Source organism: Andrena cerasifolii, chromosome 1 (genome assembly GCF_050908995.1).
Source record: "Andrena cerasifolii isolate SP2316 chromosome 1, iyAndCera1_principal, whole genome shotgun sequence".
NCBI classification, from domain to species: Eukaryota; Metazoa; Arthropoda; class Insecta; order Hymenoptera; family Andrenidae; genus Andrena; species Andrena cerasifolii.
The window spans coordinates 34267339-34284235 of NC_135118.1; the positions used below are offsets into that span (position 1 = coordinate 34267339).

Sequence of the window (16897 nt, forward strand, 5' to 3'; positions counted from 1 at the left end):
ATCCAACTGTATAGCTAATTGTAAGTAAGTTTGAACATTTCCGCGCAAGCTCACGAGCATCAAACGCATAGAAGACCGTTCCGCTTCGTTACTGCGGTTCATGCGCTGTTGCAAACGGAACGCTATGAATGCGCGCAGCGACTGTGCTGCGGTCTATGCGCATAATGCGTGAATCGGAACACAGCCTTAGAGATCAGTGGTCTATGCATTTTAGAATTGTCCCTAGATATTTAAATTCCATCAGGTTAGCACAGAATTCATTTCAGGCGACCTTAACCTCTTCGAACCACTTTACCTATTGCATATGTGTATAGATTCATCCCTAAACATCCGTGATCGTTTAAAACTACATATTCGGTTATGGCGAACAAAGTGTTTTGGATTTTCGCCAAACATTTTCCATTGCACTCCAAGATCCGTGCGGAACAAATACGCCATGGACATCATATACGAGGAAAACCGCCGACGATTGCTCGCACTTTGAAGCAACGACTCGACTGTAAGCGCGGCGCAATGTTTCTTATATCTCTATCTTTATTCTAACAGCTTCCGTTTTAGCGCTTAAAGAAACAGATCCGATAATATCGTACAAGGTGGACATTGGCTTTTCCGTACCGAGACCATCCAAAAAGGAGACTGACGTTTGGATGACTGAGAGAAAAGCCATAAGATCCGATGCTAGTAAAGAAAAACAAGCGAGAAATAGATCGCGTGAGTAAGAAATCTAACGAAAGAAAGTAACAAATCATCTCTGTGGAACAATTTCATAATTTATCCATGTTCCTCGTAGTGTCCGTCGATTTGAACAAAGTAAAAGAAGCTTGGTTAGATACGGCCAGTCCATTTCACACCCGTAGGATAGCCGACCATTACAGAATCTTCCAAGATTTATTCGGAGACGCCTATTTCGCACCTGTCGTGCCATTAGAAATCGATTACAATATAGAGGACGATACGTTGGCTAGAGTTTACACGGGAAATGTCATAAAGCCTAGCGAAGCTAGCGAACCGCCACTGGTTAAATACAAAACCCCAAAGGATGCCTTATGGACTTTGGTAATGAGCACACCGGATGGAAATATGCAAAATTCGGAGAACGAGTATTGCCACTGGCTTCTGTAAGTCCGCTAGAGTTTGTCTATCGAAACGATCGGCTCGGGTTTGCCCGTACATGAGATTAACCGTGAATCTCATGTTTTTACTTTAGAGGAAACATTCCTGAAAACAAAATAGAACACGGGGAGCGAATAATGGATTATTTGAGACCAATTCCGCCAAGAGGAGTCGGTTATTATCGCTACGTATTCGTGCTTTATAGGCAGAGTCAACGTTTAGATTACACGGAATACAAGAAGGCTGAACCCTGGTAAAGTAGTAACAGTTCCGAAGATCGAACGTTAATCGATCGATCGATTCGTTAGATTCGATTGACGTTAACTCGCATATCTGTATATTGCACAGTTTACAGTTGAAAGAACGCGATTGGAACACGTTGGAGTTTTATCGCCAGCATCAAGATCATCTTACACCGGCTGGTTTAGCGTTCTTTCAGAGCGATTGGGATCCTACGGTGAAGCAGTTTTATCAGTCGACATTAGGTACGTATATATATTTCTACTCGGCGAGCGGTCGAGTATACGTATCTAACAACTACCCTTTCGCAGGCACGAACGAACCAATATTTCAGTACGATTTTTCAAAACCGTATATTAAACCTCAAACATGGTTTCCACTGAGAGAACCGTTTAACCTTTATTTGGACAAATACAGGGATCCCAAGGAGATAATGAAAGAATTTCTATTAAAAAAATTGAAAGACGTTCATCCTTTTAAAGAGCCAAAATCACCTCTCAAATATCCTAACGCGTGCGCCTTTGACAAGTATATACCTTCCTGGTTGAAATTGGAAATGAGAAAGGAACGCATGGGATGGGGTCGAATCAATGATGCAAAGTAAAGTGTGTATTCCAAAACAGGGAGAGAGTGGAAAGGAAAAGAAGCGAGTAACCTCCTAGTAATTACTGCCAGTTGTAATAAAAAAGACGTTTGTAAATAAATTACCGATAAATGGACGATAAAGAGACTCGCCTGAATTCTTGGACCCGAATTGACCCCCGAGTACCCCATGTATGTATGTATGTATGTGGTACGACAAGTTTCGAAGAAAATGAAAAGGCATCATTCCAGTCTTAAGTAAGTTTCTACGGCTTGTTTGCTCCTTAACTTGATCTCGGCTCGCGTCGGTACCGATGAATCGATCGCTTCGTGCTCCACAAATAACCCTGAAAACAAGTATCATGCAAATATGTATGTCGTAGGTATTATACTTTTCAATTCATTACACGACCACAACGAATCCCAAAGCGAGCAAAATAGACACATCATTTTCGCGTATTCATTCGTGGTCAATATAGAACTACTCATCGTTGAACAATCGCGCGCGTTACCCGTTGGTTCCGAGTCCACGTCGTTGAACCTTAATTTCGAATGATAATCGGAGACATACGTTTGATACAAATCTCTCGCTCTGTCCTCTCTATCTTTCTCGAATTCGAAGTTGCTCATTCCAAACAACGCTCCTACTTTTCGGCTTACAGTCGATAATAACGTCAGACCTACGCAAGTACGCGAAAGTATATGTACAATGTAGGGGAAATGCATATCTGCTGTGTATGTATGTACGTATGTTTACACTCGACACAACGTCCGCAGACAGTACGCTTGTGTTGAAACTAACAAGGAACACTATTCAATCGATGATGGAATAGCGCAGATTTTTTTATATAGATCGAAAGTATATATCACAAAGGTCAGAAAAATGTAAACTAACGATGCTCCCAAAAGCTGGTCTGACCTTGAAAAATTGACAAAAGTGGAACCGGGAAAAGAAGAAAAATGAGGGAAAAAGAATGACAAATCCGTGTGTTGAAATTGAATTATCTCTATTATATGAAAATACATTATAGTAAATGAATGATAATAGATTAATAATAGATAGTAATTAGAAAAAATTAATGATAAGAAATGATAATACTAATGAAATCACAACAGTGGGTAATAGTGACCATTACATTTATGATAATCTTGTCGACAAGACAGTTTAAAAAAGTGATCGAAGCAATAATAAATTTCACAATGACTGTAACGAGCGAACACTGTTTCTTTCATACCTTGATCAACGAGACAGTCTAAACATGTCACTGACATCATTAGTATTATCGTTTATTATCATTAATTTTTTCTAATTATTATCTATCATTAAAGAATTATCATTCATTTACTATAATGTATTTTCATATAATAGAGATAATTAAATTTGAACAGGCAGATTTGTTATTCTCTTTCCCTCATTTCTCTTCTTTCCCCTGTTCTACCTTCGTTGATTTTTCAAGGTCAGACCAGCTGTTCGGAGCATCTTTTATTTACATTTTTGTGACCTGTGTGACATATACTTTCGATCTATATAAAGAAATCTGCGTGATTCCGTCATCAATTGAATAGTGTTCCTTGTAAGTGTAGTTGGATTCAAACAAAAACAAAAGAACCATCGAAGATCAAAGTAAAATTGTCACTCCCTCTTCCAATTACCATACCCACATTCTACGTGCATTTAGTTTTTTAGTTTTAATCGCCAACGTTTACCTTCCGTCTCCATTTTTTCCATCTGTAATGGTACACCATATTGTTCTTCGTGTTCGTCCGTATCGTGCTCGCCTCCTTTTGTTTGTTTTTTTAACACTTTACCACCTTTCCTAACGCAAACCAGAATGGCCGCCATATTTTGCAAAGCCGCTCTTACATCCATCAATAGCTTGCCACGCTCTTTTCTCGCATTTTTCTGTTCGACTTCTCGTTTCTTTTCCATCGCGATTTGTTCCAGTAAAATATTTCTATCTCCATTATACCTGTAAAGAATTACGCGCGTGCATACATACACGCGTATGTATTCGCGTTACTTACTCTTCCCCGCCAGCCACAAGGGAATGTTCGATGTCGGAGAGGGTGGACAGAGCCTCGGTTTTCTTACTCAATAACAAGTCGCGTTCCTTCACGTTACGATCGAATTGGTCCAACAATCGTGTTCGCTGTTTCATTTGTACTTCCAGTCTACGGGGAAGAAAATTAGTTGAACGCATCTCGTCAACATCTTTTTTTCTTCTTTGGTTTGCAATATGTACATATGTACCTTGAAAGCAACTCTCGATAGGACCGTACAAGTAGCGAGTCCTTAACTTTACCGAACACCTCTTCCAAGGATCTTATTTGATTTTCTAAAGTGGCGTGCGACGCAGTCATGGCACGGGTGATGTCCATCGTGAATATGGCTTCGCTCTGCGATACGCACAACACACCAACGCGATCATCTTTGCTCGCGATTTACTGCATATCAGCGTCGCAACTTACTTCGGTTCGTATCAACGATCGTGCGAAAGACCACAGATCTTGGACTTGTCCGCGAACGACCGATAAAGCACGTTCTCTCTCCTTCATATTATTCCAGACCTTCCGATTAACGCGTCTACACTTTTCTCCAATGTCATCGGACTGTTCCACCGCGAGCTGACCCATTATCGTTGCTTTAAGTATTACTTTACACTGACTCTGCTGATCCTGTTTCAATGTGTCCAACAAGGTCTCGTGGTGCACCGAGTCCTGCCATTAGATTTATCGCTATTAAGCATCGTCGCGGTACATGTAAAATGATTACATGTACATATAACGTAATGTACGCGATTTCTGTCTACCTACGCGCGTATGTAAATACACGTAGCGTTTTATTAATTCCTCAAGACGAATCGTACCTGTTTTAAGATTTCGAGCATAGAAGTATACGTTATATTTATCGCTTTCGCAGCATTTTGCTTCGCCATGGACCGCTGATAATTCGTTATCAATATCTGCTGCGTTTCACATTGAGTCCATGGTGTTTCTTGTTCTTGCGTGAAGTCGTTGAAGAGTTCAGCATGCTCCAACTATGTACGCGCAAACAACATACATATATATGACGTAAGTATATAAGCAGATGCTTACATACATACGTATGTATATGCACTGCGCGTCATTTCGCATGTCTACATACTACGCGTGCATGTACATTAGAGTGGCCCTTTTTCGTATTTCTTTGCTTTCACCCCATACAACGGTTCGATTTCATAAAATAAATAGCGCTTGTAGAAAATTATTGCAAACGGACAACAGGAAAGGGTGCCAGCCAGGCCTTAAAGTTTAGAATTCATCAATGTTTTTGTAGTTTTTAAAGAATTTCTCAAAAATGGCAAACCCAATGGAAATTTTGTTGAAATAATTTTTAAAGAGCATTCCATTTTTTACAATAAATTTCTGTGTATATAACTTTTTCGTGCTCCCAACCAATATTTAGGTAATAACGTTTCAATATAGAGAGAATATACGGAATGCGTATCATAATGCATCTCGAATTTGCACACCGCGCGTATGACAATAAATTTAACACAATATTTGAAAGAGAAGAATATAAGAGAAACAATAAGCAACATCTTACACAGTATCATTGTGTTCTATTTACATTAATTTTAATTATTATTTGTATTATAATAGCTATGAAAGTGATTCCATTAATGTATATTTTTTTAACATCTGGGTAGCGTCGACGATAATCTTGTGCAATTTGCAATGTAAACTGTTTTTGTTCCTGGTCTTTTGTTAAATATTGGGTGTAATCGGCCATTAACTTAACTGCTCTCTCTCTCTCTCTGTGCTGCATGATTTACCACCCTTAATTTGCTTACAATTTGAAATACCTGTTTGTAGGTCTGTTTTTCTAACCACGTTACAGGGTCTGCATTTAAAAATAGTTTAGTTTCTGCAAAAACGAAATATTCTAGTACTTTGTCAGCTATTTCATGAACGTCCTAATTCCTTACTATAACCCTTTTAACACACTTATCATTATCATTATTTATATAAGAAAGCAAGTGCTACAGCTTCTGGAGTTAGATAACACAGGTGATTTTTAAATTTATTAATTGCTACGCTAGATGTATGGGGATCGACAATATTATAACGTGCTAAATACTTTAAAAATTTTCAATTTCAATTTGGTGGTTCGCTTTTGCGTATAGATTTGACCTTCTCCGTAGTGAATTAAAATTCAGATCGAAGAAGAAATTGTTTTTAAGCAATATATGGCCTTTATCATCCATCTCGCATAGCCCCTTGTTTACGAAAAAATACTCCGCGAGGTAGAATATCTCCAAGAAATAAAATTATTAGGCTAAAAAAAGAAATAAAGTAATTACATATATTTAAAATGGTAACACCGAACTTGTGTTCTTTACCACAGTTTGAAAAAAGTGCTCTAGTATGGTTGCGGGAGCAAGGGCTGCTTTGAATTAGTAAGAATTGTGGTGTTGATCGCAAACCGATGAAGTTATTTGAAACAGGTCAGCATGGTGCTGGACGTTTTATTTGTGTAAGAGGGAAAACCAAATGTCGTCAGTTTGCTGGAACTGTAGATTCTTTCTTTGAAGATGTTCAATTACCTTATGACAAAGCGATAAAGAATATTGTGCGCATATCACTTTCTAATTTGTCCAGGGTATTAGTATTGGTTGGGGCTAGATTTGTGCGGGGGTGCGTAAAGCATGGTAGCGAACCGATGTGAGTTTGGGCCTATGTTGTATAATAGTATTGGTTAAAAAAAAGTATCCTTTCGAATTGAAGCATAATAGTAGGTCACATTAGGGGTCAGAATATACGTGAAATTTTCATAGTCCCTTTTACTTAATAGCTTTTTACTGAATAGATTCCTACACTCAAAATCGTTATTTTTGCATGTTGTTTCATACGTGCTTTCGATCCATATAAATTTTCGGTGAAAAAAAAAGGTTTCCCAGAGGAAAAGTTTACCCCCCTTTCCTGTTGTCCGATTGCAATAATCTTTTACAGAGATTACTTTTTTTTATGAAATGAAACCATAGTAGGGGGTGGGCGCAAAAGAAATCGAATGTTGAAAATAAGGGCCACCCTAATGTACATACATACATACATAGAAAAATAATTACATAAATCACGTACTTATACGCGTTACAGTCAGCAACGTAAGTACCTGTAGTTCAAAACATCGTTTCATCTTTCTTTTTTTCTCGTAACGAAGCTTATCGAGCTGACGACGTTTTCGATTGCTTTCCTCGTAAACGGAGACGTAAATATCCTACGATCAAAACATGCCGTGACCAAACTTGCTTGATTCTTTACGAATCTCGCTCGGGTGTAACCGTATGGTTAACGATGCGAGGGTACATGTAGCAAGTGGAACGTAAAAATAAGACATGGGAAAAAAGTAATTAATTTCGATGGAAACCGAAGCAGTACCGCGACACCAACTCAAGTGTAAAGTAGGTATGTACGACGATGGATGTACATATAAATATCGTACCTCTGTATCGCGTCCATGACACCTCAACTGCAAATCTTTGCGACCTTGTAATAAACTATGGATACGACCGTCCGAGATTCCTCTCGCGGTGTCATTTATAATTTGACGATACTTTTTTACATCTTCGTGGAACGAGCCCAATTGCCAAGATATTCTTTTTTTCAATTTGCCAGCATCTTGCGATCCGAGCCTTCTTTCGCGTCCTGTAACAGTACCCACCCCCAATTCAGGAAAAAATAGTTTGGCAAAAATTCCCGGTTTTTCGTCGCATAGTCGTTGTAAGCGCAGCGCGTTTTGGAAGAATTTTTAAATTTTCCTGTCAACAAATCTGTCAAAACGAACCTAAACGTCATACGAAACCAACCGGATAAACATCGCAAATATTCTCTAACCGTATAACCTTAGAACGCCACGATATTGGTCTAGTTTGTCCTTTGTCGACCATCTATCGTCCTTGATTCCAGCCGATTTGACGATCCCCGTTGTTCGATGGCTGGAAAGCATCTCGACAGCGTTATTCGCGAGAATCGCGCGAGGCCCGTGTTATCAATTATTCGTCCCTACGCTCAATTCGCTTTGCGACTGTACAATAGCGCGGAAAAAGAAATATGAGAAATCGTCTGTTTTACTCGTTTTACTCACCGCGCCGGATATACGTCGTCGTAGTAACATACGACGAATGGAATTTGTAATTTGTATAGGACGCAGTATGTATGCACATGTGTGCATCTATACTTGTGTAGGTATGTCATATGCCACGGCGTACAGAATAACGTAACTTTATTTTACGTACAAAGATGTATCACGTACAAGAGGAAAAACGCGAAGATCTACGCGTGTATACTTTTAATGGTTAGTATTAGGCATCGTACGTACAATCTACACGTGTCGCGTTCGTCCGTTTATTGCGCCCCCCCCCCCCCTCCCATCCTGACGATCGTTATTTGTTTGTCCTGATCTCTTTGTACGTACTCCTACACTTACATACAATGCACTTACTACTTGCGGTAAGAGAACGACATTCCGCTAGTTGGAATTCCATGACCCTTTTGCGTGCATACCTACTCTATTTATACATACATGTTTGATTTTGCGAGATAATAATCTGACGGTGAAATGTTTCATGTTAGTCCTCGTCATTGGAATTCTTCTCTCACCCCACTCTATACGTGTATAATGTACGCGGAAATGTGAAAGGGTATCGCGCGAGAATCAGGAAGTTGGATTGATATGTATCGTACATTTCACGCACCAACCGCAACGCTCAACATCAATGATGGGCAGCAACAAATGTTTAGCGACGATACTACACAGAGTCACTCGTACGTCGTTCATACCTATTGTAGGTACTCGAGGTTTATACACACTTTTCGTTTTAAACATCTTTATACGACCTGCACGGCGGGGGCGGTGCACTCCATATCCCATTCTCTCGACAAGTCGGTTTCCTTACAGGTTCCAAGGGTGTTACGTAGCCAGGCGAGCAAGTTACCTGGACAGTAATTAGACTTTTGTAACTCGAATACGTAGAAATGTAGCAGGTATATACCCGTGTAAAGTGAAGACGAATAGATGGTCGAGCTTGTTCTTTCGTTACCTGTATGTTATCGCCAGGTTTGTACCAAAACTTGAGGGGTGCGATTCGTCCATGAGGCGGATCGCCGGGATAAGGGCATCTCACTTTGCCTAGAAATGCAAAAGGGGAATGAAACTGATTTCACGGTGCGTAACTAATCGTTCGTATCCAAGAGGGGCGAAAACTTACAGACTGGCGACGAGTGGGACCACGTTCCATTTTCGGTGCATATCACGGAGGCTTCGCCGAAAAGTTGGTGGCCCGGCAAACAAGCGAATCTAACGAGGGCGCCAGCTCTGTAGACGCGATTTGGACGATGTTGTTTTTTCCTTGTCGGCGGCGTACGACGATGCGTTTGCTCGATAATACGTCCACTCTTTGGTATCAATGGAGCAGGACAGGTAATCTCTGTATATATCGATGGTTACGTTCTCTCATCGAAGGTGTAAACTCGTCGTGCGTGCATCTTGACGTCGTCAAGAAGCAGAACGCGAGAACAGGAGCGAAATTCGAGCTACGTGACTCACCCGCGCAACTCGGTATAGCCCCACTCCACGAACCATCCCCTTTGCACTCTATGCTCTGAGATCCCAACAGCTTGTGACCCCACATGCATGCAAATACGGCTCTACCGGCAAAACTATTATTGTACTCGAGAAGCTGTAACCACGTATCATCGCTAGGCGTATCCATAGAAGGGCATTCGATGATTTCGCACCTAGGTATATCGGCCGACCATTTGCCTGTAACAAGCAGTACCTGTAAACTACTCGATATCTCGTGTTTTCACACATGTCGTTCCTTTTTTATCCTTACCGTTGTATCGACACGTTATTCCAGCGGCACCTTCCAGCCTGTACCCAACAGGGCAGTCGAATACCGCTCCGTGACCCATCCGCGCGCCTTCAATCTTACCGGTCAGCGGTGGTTCAGGTGAACTCAAAACTGGACATTGAACGTCTACAACGAGCGACTTGGCAACAAATTTCCTCGACCGTCAAGTAGGTACGCACGCATGCACGCGTAAATGGCGAGTCATCTTGTAGTTTTACTTTTACTTTTAATCTCCTCGGAAGAAGAAGGATAGAAGAATACGTGAGCAACCAAACATTGTTCACAACTTACCTACGACGTGTACGCGTATAGAGTTGGACAGCCCGCGGGGTGTAGAGCACGTGTACACACCAGAATCTTGAGCTTTCGCGTAATATATCGAAAGTCGGTATTTCCAATCTCTCTCGCGTGCAGCAATAGCCCATCCTGCCGAGGGGGGGGGGGGGTGGAAATTTGAAATCGCTACAATACGATTACGCGTCCCGCGGCTCAATATCCACGCGAGATCGCTTACCGGTCAAATATTGGCGAAACGTCGAGGTCCAAGTCCATTCCGGATTACCGAGTTTCCTGGCAAACAGACACTCCAAATGAAGAATACTTCCTGGAAAGACAGCGAGAGTACCGGATGGTTCGACCGCTGCCGATCCAGCTGGTAATCCAAACACGATCGTTGGCGGGACATCTTCTATTTCTCCTCAAACAATCATCGGAGGAGAATAATTCCAGATGCGGCATTTTCGGATGTTTGTTCCGTCGAACACACAAGTTTACAGACAAAACTCGATGGAATCAACATACATTCAAGTTCCCGACGGGGACGACACGCGAGCGTCGTAAATTCTCCGTACAACTTTGCCCGTCCACTTACCCGTGTAATTGGAGATGGCCGTTGTCGGGGCGCAAGAGGGTAGTTTACCGCTCCAACTCGAGTTACGGCAGTGCAACGAGTCATCACCGACCAGCTTGTACTTGCCAAGTTCCCTGCATCGTACCGTCACGCGTTCTTCGTGCGGTACAGTAATGTTGTCCACCTAGTGGCAACGAATCGTGGTACACGTACATGTACAGTATTTTCGTCGAATGTGTGCGCAAGTAGGTCTAGACTACCTACACACAATTCGGGTACCTAAGCAACACTTACGGATATCGTGATATTCTTGTAAGTAACGATTAAAAGTGCATGCAGACCATCGAGTTTGCAACCTCGCTGGAATCCGCCGTCGGTATCTGTAAGTAAATCGAACGATCGGTAAAAACCGTTGGAATATTCACGCGCTGGGTATCGGTGTGCATTTATGTAATCGCGAAACAGAAAGCACCAGACCTAACCCCGTGCGAGTAACGCATAGGTAATATGTACTTGACTCGTCGCGCATGCCCGCCACGTTTCCGTTGGACGGTCGATAGGTACCTAAATGTTTCCAAGCGCGCCCAGACGCATCGTTATCGATCGGTTTCGCGACTCATCGTGAAATATTCCGCATTATTCGAAACTATCACGCAAGACGGATAGAGAGGACAGCGCAGCGGAGGCTATACGTTTTGGAAAGAAAGGGACTGTTTTCTCTCGCATAAACACCAAACGCACCTGTATGTCTCCCATCGCAGAATCCAGTTGTAGTCAAACCGAGTAACAAAAGAAAATACGTCGTAACGCGTATCGTGCGGCTCGCAGTTTCCAACAATTTCCCTCTTATTTCTTTCTCGATGGACATACTGTTCACCTTTGCATATCAGAGAGAAATTGTATCGGAGTCACCAGTGTCACCACACTCACCACCACCACACGGAAAACCTGTTTCGATGCCAGTGTCGCATCGAAAATAAAGCCAACTATCGTACGTCAGAAACTCGCTCGTCTCTTCTTTCAGCATCTTGTCTCACGCGCATACCAAATCGCGGCGCGAGTAAGTACTCGATCGCCAAAGGCTGACTGGAAAACCAAGAACAGAGTCAATCAATCGACCGAACGCAACCGTCCATCGCAACCGATAGAACCAACGTACATATTAAGTACATTGTAGTATACTGTATATATTGTAAAATGGGCAAACGAACCAAAAGAACGGGCGTAGGACCGACAAACGATTACCGGCGGAAGCAACGTTACCGCCACTAACTTCATCACTACTAACAACCGTTTGTAAACGACACGCACCATCGCTATCGCCGCCACCCACCGCGAAACTACGGGGCGAGTAATCATTATATAGATACGACATACATATGCCGTCGTACACGCAAAGGCGCAGGCGTCTTACTCCGCGTTCTATCGGTCGTCGCAATTTTTCAATGAAAAACAATCATCGAGACGTTAAACAGATAGAATAACTGATCGATTCTGACAAATCGATGCCGGGTGTATCCACCGACAGGTACTTCTATTATCTTCTTTCCATTCATTCTTTAACGCTTTCAGTGGCCTGGACAGCTTTTCCGCCAGTTTAAACTCAGGATGACCAAAGTTGGCAAACATTCTCAACGACTGTTGCGATCTCCGCTGCTTAAATTTATGTGTTACGTCAACTTAGCTATAACGGCATAGGGATATTGAGTTTGATGTGGAGCGTAATTCAAAATCCGCATTCATATCGTTCCGTTTCGTTCATGCGATTCATGTGCGCTGTTGGAAACGGAACGGTTTTCGATGCATTTCATGCTCGTGAGGTTGCGCGGGAGTGTTCAAACTTACTTGCACTTAGCTATGTACTTACAATAGTTGGATGGATTACGTTAAATTTAATTCGAGACTTTTGGACGGTGGTCGAAGCACGTTTCCTAACTACCTACATCGGTTACTTTGTCCTTAAGGGGCAAGGTGTGTGCGTACGTGTATACGCGTGACTTGTTTATAGGGTAGGCTTTTGCTACGCTATGCTTTGGCTCGGTTTGTCAACGACTCACGCGGATTTCTCTCCGGAAATCCATTTCGGGTATCAGGACACTATGGCGCACAAAAATGGTATATTTTCAAAGTCCGTGCAAGCTACAAATTGCCAGATGACATTGTTTATTAGTAGTTTGCGTGTAGTAGAACCCTTTCACGTATCGTACGCCGAAAAGTATTAAAAATTCACGCTCTTCTAATGCACTGTTTAATCATTCTAATGTAGTAATAATAATTGGATTCTACTTGCTCCGAGTATTAGTTTACGGCCAACACTGAAATTTACAGTAAAATCTAATTCATAAAAGGCTCGCAGAAGGTTGCATGGATGGAACTGCAAGTCGAGTTACTTTTCAAACCCGCATTGGGAAATAAAATTTTGTCTAGCCCTGAGAAATTCATCGGTTCAGTGAAGTGTCATAGTGCATATTATCCAATGATTTCTTAATTCGCGCATCAATTTCATCGATTACTGGAACATGTGGGAGGCCTTTTAACAGGATTCCATTCAGATATACCCGTTACCTAGAACACCTTTTCAGAAACTGAAGGACGTTTAAAAACAGCAAGTGCTTTTGTAATCGTGTGCAATGCGATTGTAGAGTCAGTGCTTGTGCCTGCCAAAAAGTGTTTCATAGAGTACCGTGGCTCTATCCTATACTTCGTCGATGTTAGTAACTAAGGGGGAGAAACAAGTGTGTCACTCAGATTTCTCCAAATATTCCTGCTAATATTCATTTACACCAAGTTCAACTAAAATGTGTTTATACATTATAAATAATACTATATGATATGTATAAGCATTAACATTAATGTATCGAAAACAATTAAACATTGAGAATAAAAGAGAATTCATTCGGCGTAGAAAATCATTTGAAAATCCAAGATCAAATGTTACTAATTCCTTGATATCTCAAGTTCTATCGATCGTAGTTAATAATAATTTCTACTGGGCAGTTAGTGTAAATGTTTTTAACATTATTTGTCATAGCAATAGCCACTGGATTGGATATTTTAGCAGAAAATCCATTTTTGCCGAAGAATTCGTTGGATTTCGCAATTGTAATTAACCATCGACCTTGTTTTCATCGGGGGACATCATTTCTCAAAGTCTAGGAGGGGAGCTCACGGAGCTTCATGTACTCGGTCGTCGTCGGTCCTTCGGGCCTGGAGGACCTCCTCCGGGGACCCTGGAGTTGCCGAGCTACCTGAACCTACAGGGTTTCAACCCGGGTCCATCCCGGATTCAGGAGCCTTTCTTGGAGGGGGCGAAATATGTAAAAGTACATAAGTACATTTTTCAACCCTCTTCTACAAGATTTAAAATTTGTTTGTAACTTATATTTTAATATCTCTATCTGATACTATAGCCTAAATAATTAAATTCACATTAATTATTTATACAGAATTATACACAATGTCATAATATTTTTCTATTTTATTACTCTTGATCGCCCCTATCGCCTCCCTCTGGATCCGCCAATAGCCAATACATGCTATCGAGCAAAACGATTGCTGTAGCGAGCACAGTGACCACGAATACATACTTATTGTTAGTACTCGTGCATAGTAACGTTATACGTGCGCTTCCAAATTATATATATACTTCTCGTTTAATACGCGCAGAAAAATGCAATATAGTATATGTATTAAATTCGAGATAATAGTTTTCGTATCGCGTTTTAAACATTATAAACTATCTTACTTTAATTTCACAATCACTCGAGATGCTTAATGATTTGGTTACGCTCCTTAAGTTTAAATCTTTCGTATGAGTTATCTTATTAATAGTTATTACCTTCGAGTCATTAGATTCTCCGAATAAAACATGAATAGGCAGTCTCTCTACGGGCCTCAAAACGCTGCAACATCCTCGCAGTGAGATCTGGTAATTGGTGAGAATAGAGCCGTTGCGATTGCTGCGATTGTCAAATATCCTAAGTAGTTAGATACAAGAATTTCTTTAACTTGTAATACTTTGATACAATGTAAAACTAAATGTATCTCGAAATGTTCGATTAAATCCTTCCTTTCCTTTCTTCCACATATATAAATATATAAAATAAAGATACGTGGAATTCTCAAGATACGTGAAATATTGGAGTTCAATAACGACGTTCACCAAAGTCCGGGGACGGATCGGACGGAAGAACTATTGAAATGCCATAGTATATCTTAATGTATTATTTCCATCGATTACTGGAATAGGTGGGAGGTCGTTCATCAAGATTCTGGACATATAGGTATGCATAGAAAGAGCAGCGTGCATGGCTACAGCCGCGAAAAGTACATATTTTGCAAGGGACATTGCGATATAGGATTATCTCTGGCCTTTAGAAATTTCACGTTCCATAGTAAACAATTATTGAGGTCGACCGCAACCTCTACCAATGTGACAACATTGACGAGAGGTGTAAGCCACGCAGTTCAACGTTAACCGCGGCAGCGATCGAATCAGTGAACGTGCCTGTATATTATTTCGTGATTTCTCGATTCGTGCATAAATTTCGTCGATTACTGGACTATGTGGGAGATCGTTCAACAAGATTCTACTACATTACACTCAGTGCCCCCAGAGGACTATTTTGGAAAGACTTTACTCGATTCCACACACATCTTTCCAATACTGAGAGATGTTTAAAAACATGAACTGCTTTTGTAATCGTGTGCAATGCGATTGTAGAATCAGTGCTTATTTCGCGATAAAGTATTTCATAGTGCACAATGGCCCTGCGTGTTAGTAATGTGAACGCGAAAGTAAAGTCAGTGTTTTAACGCATCTAGAATTAATTCAGAGCACCAGTGCTCCTATTGCTTTTTCATCGCGAAAGTAATGTGACATATTTGGAAGTTGGACACATTCTATTTGGTACTGCTAAAAGGGGGTGCATGTCTGCATAGATAGCAGTCAGACTATTTTCAACGAACGGTGAGTGATACTTTTTCATTCTTTCAATTTTTCTGCATGCTATTGAACAAAACGATTGCTGTATTCGTATTATTGTTAGTATTCGTGAATAGTAACATTTAATGTGTGTGTGTTTCCAAATGTTTAATACACGTAGAAAAATACAATGAATAAATTTTAAATTCGCGCTAGGAGTTTTAATATCGTGTTTCAAACATTCTAAATTTCTTTTCTTTAATTTCACAATCATTCGGGATGCTTAATGTATCGAATACGAGTTACATTTCTGAAGTTGAACTCTTTCGTGCGAGTTCTTTCAAATCTTCTCTCTTAACAGTAATTACATTCGAGTCATTAGATTCGTTTAATAAACAATGACAGTCATTGTTGGTACTGTTTGGTCACTATGCTCGCTACTTTTGCTTGCCTAAATATAAAGACGCACTAGTGGCAATATTACGAGAAATCAAAAATGTCACTTTTACCACCTGATATCTCGACCTCGCATGGTCCCTTTATAAAATAATAGTATAATAATAAATGACTGCTGCCAAAGCAATCATTTATTCCAAAATTCTCCCCCTCCCCCCTGCATTAAACTAACTTTAAGCCACTAATCCAAAAATTTTATACATCGCGGAAGAACTTGCAAAGGTGCTTAGTTTTAACTAGCCATAGTCTTAGCAATACGTTTTAGTTTAAGAACTTTAGTCGTAAGACTTTTTCCAAATTTTCAAAAATGTATCGTAATGTGGTCGAATATGGACCAGAAATATTTCGTAGGTACATCCGCGTTGGTGTGCCTGGACTTGGTAACGTTTTCCAATGCATTGCGTCTTGCAAAACGTTATCGATCTAGTTTAAGGGTCCAGATCGAGCCAAACTTACATTCGGTGAGTTTGGTTCGGTTTAGATATCGAATCAGAATTTTATTCTCTTTCGGGTAGGTATTTCTTCGATGGTTTTGCATGATTTATTTCATTTCGTTGATTTCTTCGATGGTTTTGAACTCTGTACGTCCTTGGCGACGTATTCCACGTTACATCATGAAAGCATGTCTTCCACAAAAATAATGTTGTTGTTTATATAAATTTTTATGTTAAATAAATTTGTTTTGCGTTAAATAAATCTGAATATCATAGCAAGGTCAAAACGCGTATGTGTTCGTGTATGTATCTTGTTTTGTTGTGATCCTTCTTTCTCGGTCGTTACACGGAATACGTTTATAAAATGATTTTTAAATTGTTACGCTAACAGAATCATTTGTAACTC

General features: G+C 40.6%; 3 protein-coding genes across 8 annotated transcripts; 1 reads left to right on the forward strand and 2 right to left on the reverse strand.

Annotated features, from left to right (window-relative positions):
* Positions 1-249: 249 nt before the first annotated feature.
* Positions 250-2079, forward strand: Mrpl38 (mitochondrial ribosomal protein L38). 2 transcript variants are annotated; one of them, XM_076830084.1, is made up of 6 exons: positions 250-499; positions 547-711; positions 791-1118; positions 1208-1366; positions 1462-1598; positions 1665-2079. In XM_076830084.1, the coding sequence occupies exons 1-6, from the start codon at positions 361-363 to the stop codon at positions 1955-1957; spliced, it is 1221 nt and encodes a 406-aa protein (XP_076686199.1). In that variant the 5' UTR covers positions 250-360; the 3' UTR covers positions 1958-2079. The 2 variants fall into 2 exon arrangements, with proteins under 2 accessions (XP_076686199.1, XP_076686200.1); XM_076830085.1 differs by having other exon boundaries at positions 251-499; positions 559-711.
* LOC143378368 (uncharacterized) lies at positions 1710-8051 on the reverse strand. Its single transcript, XM_076830077.1, has 10 exons — positions 7810-8051; positions 7418-7620; positions 7088-7192; positions 4803-4973; positions 4405-4653; positions 4187-4332; positions 3961-4107; positions 3643-3905; positions 2448-2615; positions 1710-2282 (listed from the first exon to the last, which is right to left on the reverse strand). Exons 1-10 carry the CDS (start codon positions 7919-7921, stop codon positions 2179-2181), a joined length of 1668 nt encoding a protein of 555 aa, XP_076686192.1. The 5' UTR covers positions 7922-8051; the 3' UTR covers positions 1710-2178.
* Positions 8052-8180: 129 nt separating this feature from the next.
* Positions 8181-12018, reverse strand: Hig (locomotion-related protein hikaru genki). Of its 5 annotated transcripts, none has more exons than XM_076830083.1 (11): positions 11889-12018; positions 11419-11763; positions 10972-11057; positions 10699-10861; positions 10342-10515; positions 10119-10253; positions 9810-9953; positions 9521-9736; positions 9183-9401; positions 9015-9103; positions 8181-8909 (listed from the first exon to the last, which is right to left on the reverse strand). In XM_076830083.1, the coding sequence occupies exons 2-11, from the start codon at positions 11543-11545 to the stop codon at positions 8793-8795; spliced, it is 1470 nt and encodes a 489-aa protein (XP_076686198.1). In that variant the 5' UTR covers positions 11546-11763; positions 11889-12018; the 3' UTR covers positions 8181-8792. The 5 variants fall into 5 exon arrangements, with proteins under 5 accessions (XP_076686198.1, XP_076686197.1, XP_076686194.1 ...); XM_076830082.1 differs by having other exon boundaries at positions 10342-10521; XM_076830079.1 differs by having other exon boundaries at positions 10342-10524.
* Between the last annotated feature and the right edge of the window lie 4879 nt (positions 12019-16897).

Bases quoted from the DNA above. Each gene is read 5' to 3' on its own strand.
- Mrpl38 (XM_076830084.1), top strand. From the start codon at position 361: ATGGCGAACAAAGTGTTTTGGATTTTCGCCAAACATTTTCCATTGCAC. The intron at 712-790 runs GTGAGTAAGAAA...TGTTCCTCGTAG, and splicing joins ACAAGCGAGAAATAGATCGC to TGTCCGTCGATTTGAACAAA. The intron at 1,367-1,461 runs GTAAAGTAGTAA...TATATTGCACAG, and splicing joins TACAAGAAGGCTGAACCCTG to TTTACAGTTGAAAGAACGCG.
- LOC143378368 (XM_076830077.1), bottom strand. From the start codon at position 7,921: ATGCTTTCCAGCCATCGAACAACGGGGATCGTCAAATCGGCTGGAATC. The intron at 7,621-7,809 runs GTTAGAGAATAT...GTACTGTTACAG, and splicing joins TGGCGTTCTAAGGTTATACG to GACGCGAAAGAAGGCTCGGA. The intron at 4,974-7,087 runs GTACTTACGTTG...GCGCGTACATAG, and splicing joins AACGATGTTTTGAACTACAG to TTGGAGCATGCTGAACTCTT.
- Hig (XM_076830079.1), bottom strand. From the start codon at position 11,545: ATGTCCATCGAGAAAGAAATAAGAGGGAAATTGTTGGAAACTGCGAGC. The intron at 10,525-10,698 runs GTAAGTGGACGG...TGATTGTTTGAG, and splicing joins GGCCATCTCCAATTACACGG to GAGAAATAGAAGATGTCCCG. The intron at 9,402-9,520 runs GTGAGTCACGTA...CGATATATACAG, and splicing joins GGCTATACCGAGTTGCGCGG to AGATTACCTGTCCTGCTCCA.